This window comes from Mytilus edulis, chromosome 1, assembly GCF_963676685.1.
Source record: "Mytilus edulis chromosome 1, xbMytEdul2.2, whole genome shotgun sequence".
Lineage (NCBI taxonomy): Eukaryota > Metazoa > Mollusca > Bivalvia > Mytilida > Mytilidae > Mytilus > Mytilus edulis.
In genome coordinates this window covers 109,862,765-109,877,912 of record NC_092344.1, presented here as the reverse complement: position 1 = coordinate 109,877,912, position 15,148 = coordinate 109,862,765, and the positions used below count along the sequence as shown (strand labels likewise).

Sequence of the window (15,148 nt, the reverse complement as noted above, 5' to 3'; positions counted from 1 at the left end):
ATTATTTAATTATTATTTTAAAACAAATAACTGTAGCTAATGCCAGACAAAATGTATTTGATGGCAATGTAATCTGTTTCAATACTCTTTTTTATTCCATTCATGAAATTATTTTTTATGACATTCTACACATAATTTGATGACGTATACACAGCACAGTGTCCGTTCGTCGAAAAAATTAGCAGGTTGATTTCAATTTACCCTTTTCTTTTATATATACTGTTTGCCCCTAACGTCTATGACAGAATGTCCTGTATGCTTATCCTTTCATACCCCATTAACATTGGAGTCTGAAATTATATAATGACAAATAGTAAGAATGGAAAATGGTGAATGTCAAAGCGACAACCTGACAACCCGACCATAGAGGGGTCTCATTTGGGCTGTCTGATCCCAGATCCCGCTTACTGTTTTGTCAGATTCCCGTATCCTGCTTATACTATGTACCTAAGCGATTCTCATTTTTTTGTTAATTTCCCGTATCCCGCTAGACCTTAATTCTAGTTTTCATGGCACAATAATTGACTTTCCCCTGTGACGTCACGTTTACAAAAAAATCGGCAATTCCACGTCACGCTTAGACCCCAATGAGACCCACCATAGAGCAGACAACAGCCGAAGGCCACCAATGGGTCTTCAATGTAGCGAGAAACTCCCGCACCCGTAAGCGTCTTTCAGCTGGCCCCTTAAAAAAATATGTATACTAGTACAGTGATAATGGACGTCATACTAAACTCCAATTATACACAAGAAACTAAGATTAAAAATCATACAAGATTAACAAAGGCCAGAGGCTCCTGACTTGGGACAGGTGCAAAATTGCAGCGGTGTTAAACATGTTTATGAGATCTCAACCCTCCCCTATACCTCTAGCCAATGTAGAAAAGTAAAAGCATAACAATACACACATTAAAATTCAGTTCAAGAGAAGTCTGAGTCGGATGTCAGAAGATGTAACAAAAGAAAATAAATAAAATGACAATAATACATAAATAACAACAAACTATTAGCAGTATCATACTATCATGAAATATATGAGAAGAACATAACCCGTGTCATGCCAACAACTGTTTTTTAAAAATAAATGTGTTTACTTTAGTTCCGATGCAAAGACCCTATAAGTAAATCAATATTAAGGATGTACTTAGGTGAGGTTTTGGATTTTTGTCAAATGTTCAGACTCCTTGGTGTTTTTCCATACAATACAATGTAAAATATTTTGCCCCATAACACCCATTTATTTTTTCATATAAGACTTAATAGCTCATGAAAGGTCATTTACCAACATTTTAGAAGATTCTTAATTTTCTTTCTTTTGTTTTGAGACCCAAATAATACCAATGCAAATATAAGGTAAAAGTCTGAGTCAGCCTTTTCCCGCCATATTTTAAATCTCAAATATCTCGAAACATCTTGTCGATATCGTCTGAAGACTCCTTATTGATTTTTTTGTCATTTAATAATTATCTTTACTCATTTTTGCCTAATAAGTTAAAAATGATAATAGAAAGATGGAAATTTATTCATAAAGCAAACTTGATGAGCAAAACAAGATCTACAAGAAGGTTTTTAGCAAGGAAATCATCTGGCGACTCTTTAAGAAATTGCCCATTAATAACAATTTTACATTTTTTGTTGAGTTTTTCCTTAAAGGGGCACTAGCTACGAGATTGATAAAAAATCAAATGTATTATATCTTATGCTCAATCATTAATGGAATGTAATTTGTATATTGTATAATATAAAATTAAATAGATCTAGAATAATCCGAATAGCAGGAGTTTGCTTAATTTATTTATATCTATATTTATGTTTACATTGCTTATATGGTCATCGGGACGGATGACTTTAGGGGTCAACTCGACAATTAATTAGATGGCGTTTAGACTAAAATACACACGAAATGAAGCTACATATTTTCATGCGGTGCCCTGTTAATTGTTTATTTTAGACTTTTGATATTTTGTATAAATGTTTTACATTGTTATAAATTAAACATGAGAATTTGATTAAAATCGGTGAACATGAATTTGACAGCTAGTGCCCCTTTAATGTTGAAATGGTAAGTGAACTCTTATTTAGAGTTTTGTGCTTTAATGACGATATTTATCAATATTTATCAATTTATCAATTTATTTTTACACATTTTGTATTGCAGCGGTACAATTTCTTAAGATATTTTAACTATTTAGTTCTAATCTGTCAGTGAGCTCATTAACATTACAAAAGTTTAAATTGTTTAGCTGAACATCTACATTTTTTGTAAATTCTACATTATTGATCATGACACACACATTTGAATAATATATTACATGTAATTATTTAAACACAAAACATTCATTTCAGTAAAGTAGATAATGGCTGATGATAATGTTGAAGAATTTTTAGAAGATGAATCTTTATCAGAAAAAGAATTCCACCTCCAGAATCCTGATGTAGTTATAAGGGGGACAACTCTTAGACACTCTGCTACAACAGATACTTTAGATTCTGTTTATCTAGAACCAACAGCAGTTGAGGAAGATGTTCAAGATATTATTACGGCCATACCAGATTTAGTTAAAGGTTATATTGAATAGTAATTTTAAAATGAGTTGAGATTTAATACTAGAAAAAAATAGAAAAAATATTTGAATAAGCTCTCGCCGCGATATAGCCTTTTTGTGCTAATGCAGCGTATAGCAAAGAACAATCAATCAATCAATACTAGAAAAAGAGTCTTAAAAGACAACTTGACTACAAGTTAACTACAAGATTTAACTTCCAATTCGCATTATATATTGTACATGTTGTGAACTTTAAATAATGAAATAAACATTTATCTTACCAAGACAAGTATTTGACAAACTTGTTAAATTTACATGAACCTGAAAAGTGTCCTCATTTCATGTCACTTTAAAACAAAATGACTATTAAACAAAGTAACATTATGCATACATGTACATGTATGTTAACTTAATTTTAACCTTTCACAGCCTTGAATTGTATTCAAATCTTGTGGAAATATACAGTTGATTCATCTTAATACATTGTTACAAGGTAAGGCACATTTTCTATGGATTGGTGAATATGAATTGATGAAGACTATCAGGTTCTGTCTTTAATGTTTTATTTTACTGTTATTTTCTTTGTTTTCAAAGATACATTTTTGGTACATGCATTTTTTGATAATATATACATGTACCCTGTTGGAACATTTTTAGAAGATTTTGAACATTAAAAGTGGATATATTTATCCCAGTCTCTGTCATTCAATAAAACAATCAAATTTCCTTACAGCATGAACATTATTGCAATATTGTTTATTTTTTCAAACTGAATTTTAATGATGTGTTTTATATGGGAAAAGTGCCAAATTAGTTTGAAAACATTTATTTGAAAATGGCTAGGTACAAACTGTAGGTGATAAATGCCTCTTATAATAAGATTAGCAATTCCTCAGCCTTTTACATGAATTATTGTACAATGTAGACTATTTTGATATACAATATATGTGTTCATGTCTGAAGTTGCCAGGGCATATAGTGTAACCCATGTTTGTACATCTGCCATTTTATTATTGCAACATTCTAAGATCAAACAGTAGTCTGGACTCTTTTTGTTTTCCTGCTGAATAATTTCTTATATATTTTCTACCTTATACAGAATCTACAGACAGTGATTCTGCCTCTGGTATTCTGGAAGAAACAATAGAGACTGTGATTGATGTGGGAAAAAAGGTGATAGATCAAATACCTGATGTGGGAAAGAAAGTGATAGATCAAATTCCTGGTCTAGTAAAGGAACTAAAAAACACAAATGAGGCTCAAGGCCAAATGAATATAAGTAGTTATTTTGCTGATCAAAACTCACTTGACGACCCTTTCAATAGCTCAGCTTTTGTAAATGTATCATCAGAAGATGCTATTCAAACAACAGAAGAAAAGATTCTGGAAGAAAATGTGTTTGACAATTTTGTTGAAGAAGAGAGCAGTGTACACCAACATTTAGAATCCCGACTCTCTCATGAAGAACCAGAAAGTGTTGACTTTCAGGTGGAAAGTGATGTAAATGTGATGGAGGCCTCATTACAATTGATTGATGACAAAGAAGATTTTGAAATGTTTACTGCAGAGAATGACCCTGACCCTGAATTCACTGAGTATGGTGTGTCTCCTGGGAGTAGTTTACTTTCAGAAAGAATACATCAGATGCACTTGTCTGAATCTGATCAGAATGAACAAGAACACTCTGGATTTGTTGGCAGTATTGACAGGCAACTGTCGTCTGCTAGTCATCATTCTGTTGGCAGTGAACCAATAATATCTCCATTACCAGTGTCACAGTTTTCGTCTAACCAGTTTTCTCCTTTTGCTACACCAACACATCAACCAGTACCACTGCCACCTGTACCAGCAAGTCAACTACCAAGTCAGCCGACACCAACACATCAAAAAGTCCATTCGCCCTTGGCTAACATCCCACCAAGCCAACCACTGGGTCAGCCTGCAGCTGAGACAAACCCATCATTTGAAACAGGTAACTGAAAATGTTAGCACAATAATTGATATGGGACAGCTTCTTTCTTATTTTCACAAGACTTGAAAGATATTTTATTCACATTTTTTTTTAACAAAGAGAAAAGAAAAGTTACCAGAAACAGTATCTGTCGTGTAATGAAAAAAAAAAACAATTGATTATTGTTTCCATCAGTTAAATGTAGTGTAAACACTAGCTAGAGGTTCAACCAAAGTAAAAGATTTTGTTGATTATTATAAGTTTTGTGAAAAAATCTGAAGAGTTACAAAGCCATTTCTACATGACTGCTGCACAAAAAAAGGAAAGCATAATAACATAAGGTTTATCCCAATATTTTGTATACAGAATTTTACAAAGTTTAAAGTCTGAGTACATGAGTGTTCAATTTTACAGCGACTCCAGTAATACCAACTGAAGTACCCTTAAAAACACCACCTCACACCACAGCATTCTCCGATACAACAGGAGAGGACTTGTTTCTGTCAAGTATACAGATGAGTGATTCAGATCGTCAACATGATGCTTGGTTACCTGGAGATCATTCAAACTTTACACCTGTAGCAGAAAATCTTAGTACACCAGGCTTGGTAGTTAATGAACCTCAGGTAAATCTTTGTTCACATGTCTGTAGTCCACGAACATAGGTTAAATCTTTGTATGCCTGGCTTGGTAGCCAATGATAAATCTTGGTAGATGTAGCTTGGAAGTCAATGAACCTTAGGTAAATCTTGGAACATCTGGCTTGGTAGTCAATGAACCTTAGGTAAATCTTGGTACATCTGGCTTGGTAGTCAATGAACCTTAGGTAAATCTTGGAACATCTGGCTTGGTAGTCAATGAACTTAAAGTATTATGCCATCTTGCTGTAAAACAGGTATTTTTGGTAGATTCAGTTAAGCTAACTGTGTAACCCTCTTTAAATAAAGAATTATTATTATTATTATTATTATATTCAGACAACTTTTAGTACCTGATGAAATTACTTCTTTATATCTTTATCTGAATGTTTTTAAGTGTTCACCATATTAAAATATAGAATGATATATGTATAGCATGAAATGAAGCAATTTTACAAGAATTTGTAGGCTTTACTCACTGTTTATTTAGTCTTTGTAACAAACATACACATTGAAGAAAATTATAAGAATTGGTATCAATTTAAGTAGGTTCTTTTAAAAAGTGTTTATTCATATCCTTCAAGATTGGTTATTGGGAATGTGTATGTTCTACTAGTAACTGACAGAATTATTTTCTTTATAGAAAACTTCAAAGGTTCTTAATTTACCCTAAGAGTTTGATACATTTATTTTATTTACCGTGATTGCTATGATTGATTTCAGGGTGATCCAGTGAGAGATTTAGTTTATCGATATATGGGAGAACAGGAGGCTATAAAGAGACAGGTGCTGACTATAGACAGTGTTACACAAAATATAGAAGGACTCCAAAAATTAATTGTATGTATATTATTGTATCAGTGGTTAGAATGTAAAATTGTTAAGATAATTTTATTTACCATTTGAATGAAGCAATCTGACTTGTTAAGTTAAACACCTGCACCCAAAATAGTGTTTTACAATCATATCAGTTTAGTTTATATTGGTTCACTAGTTTGTGAGTTAGATTCAGATTATACCTTGTTATGAAAATGGGGTTAGTGGTACTTAACCTCTGTCTGTGTGCCCATCTCAGGAAAAATCCCTTATAATCAGAGTAATTTAAAAACTATCAAGCTTAATGTAAGCATACCTTTTTGTTTCCACATCCATCACTTATAAACTACCTGTTTACAGAACACTTATATTTTCTTGCACATAATGGACATTTAATAAATTCTTTTGCTTTTTTTTTCTCAAGAGCTGCAAATTAGAGTGACTTGCAATTTGGCAACAAGTTTTATGTTGGCATGCTTTACTGTGTGAGGTATTTTCATATCTACCACCCATCATCTTCTAGTTTACTGAATACTTACTGAGCTATCAATAGTTTATCTTCTTTTTTTTTTGCTTTTCTGTTTATGTCATTTTCAGGGAGCCAAATTTTAATCAGTGAAAATGTAATATTGTTTGATGAATGATTCTGTGAAACTTTTTATAAATGATTCTTTTCTAGGCTGGTGGTTGTTACAGATCAGCTGTAGATTTAACTGGGAGGTTGTTGACAGAGACAGGACAGGGCCCAGATCAAGTAGGACAGATAACTACTCACACAACACATTCTTTACAGGTAGGGTAGATAACCTATCATAATAAAATAAGATGGTGTTTGAATGTGAATTCTAATATGATGACCTATTTATAGTACAATGTATCAACCATTTTAATCACAAAATAACTGCTTTAAGCACAGATTCATTAATACACAAAATTTGCTGTTGGGTGTTACCCCCATCTTTTTTATATGGCCAGTTAAAGTCAATTTCTTTCACAGTATAACCCACACTTCAAATATAACTCAGTTATCTCTTTTCTAATACAAAATAAACAAATCAGTCCATTTCGATGTAAAATGTCAGAAACTGAAAATTCAACAAAATTGTTATATGAAAATAAATCTAGGGCTGCCATGAATTATTTCTTGATTAAACAACTCCGAATGAAGCTATTTAAAGCAACTATAGCTTACTGTGTTTGAACTTATACAATGAGTAAAACCCATACTGTATAGCTATAGAATATCTTGACAATTTTTAAAACAAGTTAAACGAGAAAACCAACAGCTTGATTTATAACAAAACAGAAAACAAAAAAAACAAATACCGGTACTGGTATGACATACATCAACCAATGAATTAAAGACTCCTGACTTGGGCAAGTGGTGTCAAAGTAAAATATAAAAATAAACTGTAAAAATCAGTTAGAAATAGCTTATCTCATCAGAACGACTTGAAGCAAAAAAAAAATCAAAAAAACAAACAATACTGGTAACTAACATAAAGACAAGTGGTGATCTTAAAGTACTCAGTTACAGAAAGCTAGTTCAAAGCCAATTAAATGATATTCATCCAAGGTATTTAGTGTTTAGATGTTCTATTAAAAGTGTCTTGAGACGAGCATAACCTTTGTTTTCCTTCAAAAATGGGTCCAGAAAAATTTGTAAAAAAATATTTTTAGGTAAAAAACGCACTTTTTTTATTTCATTTTATTTTCTGCTGTTCCTTTCCTTCCCATGAGTGACTTATATACACGATATAGATGAAAGTGAGACATGTTTAAACTAAAGAGTTGATTCCTTGCATTATTGTTAAGATTTCAAACTGGTCAGTTTATTAAGTCAGTATGTTCCATGTCAATTATATAGTCGTGACTCAGTAACCTTGCCTTATTGTTAAGATTTCAAACTGGTCAGTTTATTAAGTCAGTATGTTCCATGTCAATTATATAGTCGTGACTCAGTAACCTTGCCTTATTGTTAAGATTTCAAACTGGTCAGTTTATTAAGTCAGTATGTTCCATGTCAATTATATAGTCGTGACTCAGTAACCTTGCCTTATTGTTAAGATTTCAAACTGGTCAGTTTATTAAGTTAGTATGTTCCATGTCAATTATATAGTTGTGACTCAGTAACCTTGCCTTATTGTTAAGATTTCAAACTGGTCAGTTTATTAAGTCAGTATGTTCCATGTCAATTATATAGTCGTGACTCAGTAACCTTGCCTTATTGTTAAGATTTCAAACTGGTCAGTTTATTAAGTCAGTATGTTCCATGTCAATTATATAGTTGTGACTCAGTAACCTTGCCTTATTGTTAAGATTTCAAACTGGTCAGTTTATTAAGTCAGTATGTTCCATGTCAATTATCATAGTTGTGACTCAGTAACCTTGCCTTATTGTTAAGATTTCAAACTGGTCAGTTTATTAAGTCAGTATGTTCCATGTCAATTATCATAGTTGTGACTCAGTAACCTTGCCTTAACTTGTAGTTAATCAGTCTATATTCTATGTTTATAATTATAGTTATGGTTTTGTCGCTTTGCCTTGCTGATGAAGTTAAGATATTATAGTATTGCTGAATCAGAATTCCAAGCTTTCCAGAATTTAGACACTCCTGATCTCTACTATGAATATTATCCTAGGATGTATCCAGGCAGAAAAGGTAGGTGGTAAAAATAAAATAAAAACTTGTAAATGAGAAGGGTAGATATCATCCCTTGAACACAATTTTTGGCTCAGGGGTGACTTACTTTTGAATCACAAATTGCCAAACTCTTGAATACATTACTGTCTAATAAAGTCAAATTAGTTTAAACTTTAAAATAACTTTCTGTCTGTCAGCACAATATAAGAACAAGCTATAACAATCAATCTAAAAAATGCCTAACTCATCAGCTTTACACAAAGCACACAAAATACATCGAACAAAAAGACTTAAAGCCCAAAGTACCAAATCAGAGAGTAAATCTTTGTTACTGAAAGTTAGTTCAAGGCAGTAACATCTAATAAAAAAAATATGTTTCCAAATCTAAAATATCAGTCAGTACACAACTAAATGAGTTTAAAGACTTCATAGACAGTCAGAGAAAAATACAATCTTTTACAATGCCAAAATATAAAAGTTTAGGCAGATTGTAGGACTGTACATGTTCATAGCTGAATAGCAGTTGTTTTTAGTAAAAGTTAGAATGTGGTATCCCAATTGTATTAAGTTTTTATGCCCCACCTACGATAGTAGAGGGGCATTATGTTTTCTGGTCTGTGCCTCCGTTTGTCTGTGCGTCCGTTCGTCCATCTGTGCGTCCGTCCGTTTGCTTCAGGTTAAAGTTTTTGGTCAAGTTAGTTTTTGAAGAAGTTGAAGTCCAATCAACTTGAAACTTAGTACACATGTTCCAAATGATATGATCTTTCTAATTTTAATGCCAAATTATAGTTTTGACCCCAATTTCATGGTCTACTGAACATAGAAAATGATAGTGTGAAGTTCAGGTTAAAGTTTTTGGTCAAGGTAGTTTTTGATGAAGTTAAAGTTACATCATCTTGAAACTTAGTACACATGTTCCCTATGATATGATCTTTCTAATTATAATTCGAAATTAAAGTTTTGACCCCAATTTCACGGTCCAATGAACATAGAAAATGATAGTGCAAGTTGGGCATCCGTGTACTATGGACACATTCTTGTTTACAGATAAGGGCAATCTTTCAACCAAATCTTAGTACATGTATCTATGAAAAAAAAACTGAATAATTTAAATAATTTGAATTCCTTTTTAGGTTCAATGGTTCCTTTTGGTATGAGAATACTACATGCTGAGTTGCCACATTATTTAGGCAGGTCACACGAAGCTTTAGATAGACTATACTATGTATTAGCTGTAGCACAAAAGGTATGCAGAAACTTTATTATATCATCCACTTTCTGAAGTGGGTTGTTTAGTTGTGATTTGGGGATGTTTGTTCCACTTTTGTGTCTGCAACATTACCTGATGGACAGGATTTTTATGATATTTTCACAGAATCCTTCATGATTTTCTTTTGCACTTACTATTTTTTTCTTTTTTTTTTCTTAAATTTTGGTTAGTCTGTAATGCTGATTGGCAGTCACTGGATCATAGTTTTAATAAAGAATTAGCTCTGTTTACTTAAGTACATGTGCGATCTAAATCTATCATTAAGATTTGTTACTTTTGTAGATTTTGATAAATCTTGAAGATGGTTTGGCTGAAGATGGCAGTGCAGTAGAAATTACTCCAGAAAGTAGAAAAGGTAAAGAAAATATAGACAGTCTGATAATGTACATTCTTTTTCAAGATGTGATTGACAAAACGTTAGTTATAGAATATAACAATTTTTTGGGAACTTATTTCAATAACATTTTATATATTGTTATATCCATTAAGACTTAGAGATAAATTTATTTATATTTCTATTGTAGTTTCCAAGGAATTATGGCAGGAAAGAGAAAAACAAGTATTATATATCATAGGAAATACATTCCTAGCAATTAAGGTGAGCCTTAAAAGTACTTTTATTTCCTTGTTTCTGTCTAGGTTCAATAGGCTGCTGTTAATGTATATGATTCTATACTGAGTAAAGATTGTTCTTGTAAGGCTGACCTATTGAGTGGCATTGGAAGAATATACTTTTATTTCATGAAAACAATGCAGTATGAGTTGCTAAATTTGAAAACACTTAAAAGTAAAAAAATATGAAAATGGCGCTTTTTGGCATCATTGAAAGTTTTGCATAGATGCCTTACTTTGACCACATTTTAAGGTTGATGGTAAGAAAAGTATTTGTGATTAGTAAATTTTGGTTAAACCTTATACTGAAAGATACTGTGTTGATTTTACAATTCCTCTTTGTAAACTTGAAATATGTAGTGTGACTTTAATTTCATATAATTTGTATGGAAGATTTGCCACTCAGACATAAAGCAAGCAACAAATAATCATAAACGTCAACATATTCAATTATAAGCAATTTATATGCAATGCATTGCAGTGAAAAGTTTAGTGTTGAAAATATTAAAATTTATTAAAAAAAAAAACTGTTGCAATCTATTTTTGGGAATACCTTTATTACAGATCAGTATATTTTGTAGGATTATGAAGCTGCTGTTAGTGTTTATGATTCTATACTGAGTAAAGATTGTTCTTGTAAGGCTGACCTATTGAGTGGCATTGGAAGAATATACTTACAGGTAAACTGATTGGATCAAATACTAAATTAAATGTTATATATTGTTTGTTGATTTAGAGTAAAAAGACCACTCCATTTTATGCATCAACCATAAAGTGGCCAGGGCATTTAGTGTACCCTATATCTGTCATTTGGCTTTTAAAATCATAAGAGTTGTTTAGACTTTTTCATGTTATAATATACCTGCTGATATTGATCTGATTTTTGACACATAAGTCTATATTGATGACAAACTTTGGTAGAATTACTTCCCTTAGACCTAAGAAATGTCATTAGATTGTATTTGACTGAACTGTTTTGTTGTAAAGCCTACCGATCTCCTGCTACTATTTGGTATAAAATCTTTCATAGTTACATGTGTGACTTTGCTTTTATATAACATCTTTTGAGATCATTATGATTTTAAATATGGCCTTTGAAAATAGTATGGTATACTCTATATATATATATTTTTAGATTGGTAATGTACCAAAAGCCAAAGACTGTTTTAAACAAGCAGAAGTACTATCTGACAGTCAAGATAAATATGTTAAATGTAGAAATTTTATAAACAGGTAAGAGATAAATAAATGTTTTGATACAGTTTCAGTGTTTTAAAAAAAACTGTATTTAGTGTTGTAATTTCAATGATAGAATATAGATATATTTGATATGGTTTTTAGAACCCGTCTGACATTGGTTATACAATTGTTTCATCATTGATTGTATCATTCCTCTCTCAATTTGATTTAGCATATCTGTATTTTACTGATTTTACTGATTTTCAAAGTCAAAACATTATACTACAAAAAAAAAGCATTAAATCAAGAAAGAAATAAAGCATGCATCATAATCATAAAAAGGTAAACAATTAAATAGTTTTTAAATGTTGTTTTATATGGTCTTATAAATTTTAATTTCACTAATTTCAGAGGTTTAGAGGGCATGTGTTTAAACAATTTTTCAGAAGCATTCGAGAATTTTAAGAATGCTGTTGAATGTGATCCTAAAAATTCCTCAGTAAGTATTAACTAACTACCATTTTCTGATAATGCAAGTAACAAATTAAAATAAAGCAAGGTTTTGATCAAGTTCATTCATGAATAATTTGATAATTTAGATATTTCTGTTTTCTTATAATGTATTTATCAAATTTAAAAAAAATTAAAAAATACTGGCTCAATTTCAGTGCTCTATTTAAATTAAATGGACTTGTGAGTCATATTCTCTTCTGAAGTTATCCTTGATGGTAGTTAATACTGTTGTTTGTCTTTTCTCTACAAGAGATGATTGAATATTAAGACATATTTCACAAGTTTAAAGATTTTTATTTTGCCTTATTCAATGTTATATTTGAACTGTCATTTTCCATTTCTGAAAATGTGTCCAAGTAGTGATACAGAAAGAAGAATACAGTGTAATCTTTCTTTTTACAGGCTGTAAATAATATGGCTGTTTGTTCCTTGTACGTTGGAAAGTTAATGGAAGCTTTGAAGAGTCTGGAAGTCTTAGTACATGAAGATCCTGAGAGAAATTTACATGAAGGAGTTTTATTTAACTTGTGTACTTTATATGAACTAGAATCATCAAGAGCTTTACATAAAAAACAAGCATTACTGGACCTGGTCAGTAGACATAAAGGTGATGGATTTCCTGTTGCTTGTTTGAAAATGGCTTGAACATTGCAGTTATTGCTCCATATACTGACTGCTTTGTAGAATTTTGAGCAGTATCTTCTGAAAAATAACTGGCTAGTGTTTCACAAAGCAACAGTAAGAAGTGAATTCAAAACTCTTTTACATTTTTTAAGTTATCTACTGGTGAAAAACAATATTCCATACATTAAAATAAAAAGGGACCAACTTGAGTAACAACAGTTCTGTATGTATCTTTGATGTAGCTTCTAATATCTTTTTCTATGGTTTAATATTGTACTGATATTTTTATCAAAATACATTTTTGGAACATCTTAAAATCACCTCAACAAGTGTTGTTAGTTTTGTGTATAAAAAAGAAATCCAACATTCAAAATAACCTACATTAAATTGTATAAGGGACCAAACTTTTCCCCCAAATTATTGTCATCAGACCCAATTTGTTATATATAATGACAGGAGTTGTTGAAAATTACTCAATGAAACCTAAGCCTACAAACACAACATAACCCATCCTTTATCAAATGAACTGAAACTCATTAAATGAATTAAAAACAACTGCCATGTTTGAATTTTACAAAGATATAGGTCAGAAACATTGGCATGTTTTGATGTGGAAATTGTGTTTTTTGTCGGGAATACATGAATTAAGTAAGTAACAATGCATGTTCTAATATGTGTAATCAATCTATAGAATGCCAAAGTATACAAGTGACATGTCACAAAGTCTTTACGTTACAATATAAGACATAAGTCACTGGTCACGGCACCAAAATGTTGGGAATACGTGAATTAAGTAACAAAACGTTGCATTTTTGGTTACATTACTCCCTACCTTTTTATTCAAATAAATTGAAGGACAGAATATATAAAGAAGAATGCACAATAAAAATAAAATCAGAATTAACATTTAAAATCTTGTGCAATGTGCAATGCCCTGTTTAAATAGGTGCATGTAATTCTTCAAAGTGGCGAAAGGTATATTGATATTTAAGGACATGCCTAAGTATTTAAATATTAGTTTGATTTTGTCTTTTATCATTAATAAATATGATTGTTTTGCTACATGAACATTTGAAAAGTGGTAGGGGACCTTATTGTTATAAAAATAATCATTGGATTATTTCTTTACCGGTAATGAAATCAATATATGTTAATTTAGAGAAAAAGTTTTCAATAGGGACAGTGCAATAATTTTCTCACATTATTTTGTTTTTCTTGTTTCAGTTTGTTTTATTGTATTTTGCATTGTACTCATTGTACTTGATAACACATAATTCATGTGTATTTAGAAATAAATTATTTATAAAGCATTCAGTTTTGTTGCCTTGATGTTAGTTGGTCAGATAGCTATTACTTTAACATGTTTGAGTTGAAAATAATTGAAGCAGTGATATAAGTAAGATGCTTTATTTTGAGATGAAGTATTTTTATTAGGTCTTTCCACTTATATGTGGAAAGACCTATTGATTGTGTTTTGTTTTAAGCAATCAATACCGTATGGGACTGACTTGATATCTAAATCTTCCATGACTTATTACTACCTTTTTGATACACAAAATATAGTGCATTGATCATAACATTCTATACATCCTATCCATGAACATTTTCAGAAATTTAACGATATAATATATGCTCAAATATTCCAAGGCACAAAATGATGTTACACTTGTTAAGAAAATTACATAACTTTTGCAAGGTGCAGGAATCTAATATCGGTTCTAAAAATATAAATGATGTCATTGTTAAAGTCATCTTTAAAAAAAATGAAGTTATCTTCCTTTGTCTAGAATTGCTGTTAAATCAACTACAACCAATGAAATATTTAATTTTACTTCCATTGATAAATTGAAGCAATCTTTACCATTCAGTGCTAACAAGCACTTTGATTTCTCCTTCCACCACATATTTATCCTTTCGTTCTATAGGGAATTTGCTAGATGTTGCTAAAATTTTCTGATATCGAACAGTTACTGCGCTTTTGAAACTGACACTTTTTAATCGAACACTTTTTATGTAAGAGTTATCTCCCCAAACACTGTATTTCTTGTTTGAACATCTCCTTCGAAACAGTAAAAGATTATGACAAAATTATTTCACCAATTTGCTCTTTATAGATATTAAGGATCTTAATAATAGTTTTTATCAAAGCCGCCCAGTGACTCCAATGAGAGTTATTTCCCTTTCTGAATTTAAAATAAGTAAAATGTAATTGTAACCGGTAAACTATAAGTGATAGAGACCTAGGGTCTTTTGAATTGAGGTCCTTGGTCCACCAAAAAGAAAATGGGGTTTATTTTTTTTTTTGATTTTGGCTTTTTATTGATTCTTTTCAGAAACTTATATATTGACAAAAAT

At 31.1% G+C, this 15,148-nt stretch overlaps 1 protein-coding gene across 1 annotated transcript; it reads left to right on the top strand.

Annotated features, from left to right (window-relative positions):
* Positions 1 to 92: 92 nt before the first annotated feature.
* LOC139517746 (trafficking protein particle complex subunit 12-like) lies at positions 93 to 14,103 on the top strand. Its single transcript, XM_071309126.1, has 14 exons — positions 93 to 185; positions 2,347 to 2,565; positions 3,646 to 4,518; positions 4,912 to 5,123; positions 5,859 to 5,975; positions 6,631 to 6,744; positions 8,475 to 8,613; positions 9,729 to 9,841; positions 10,148 to 10,220; positions 10,390 to 10,463; positions 11,059 to 11,157; positions 11,613 to 11,710; positions 12,068 to 12,155; positions 12,572 to 14,103. Exons 2-14 carry the CDS (start codon positions 2,358 to 2,360, stop codon positions 12,812 to 12,814), a joined length of 2,451 nt encoding a protein of 816 aa, XP_071165227.1. The 5' UTR covers positions 93 to 185; positions 2,347 to 2,357; the 3' UTR covers positions 12,815 to 14,103.
* Positions 14,104 to 15,148: the final 1,045 nt, after the last annotated feature.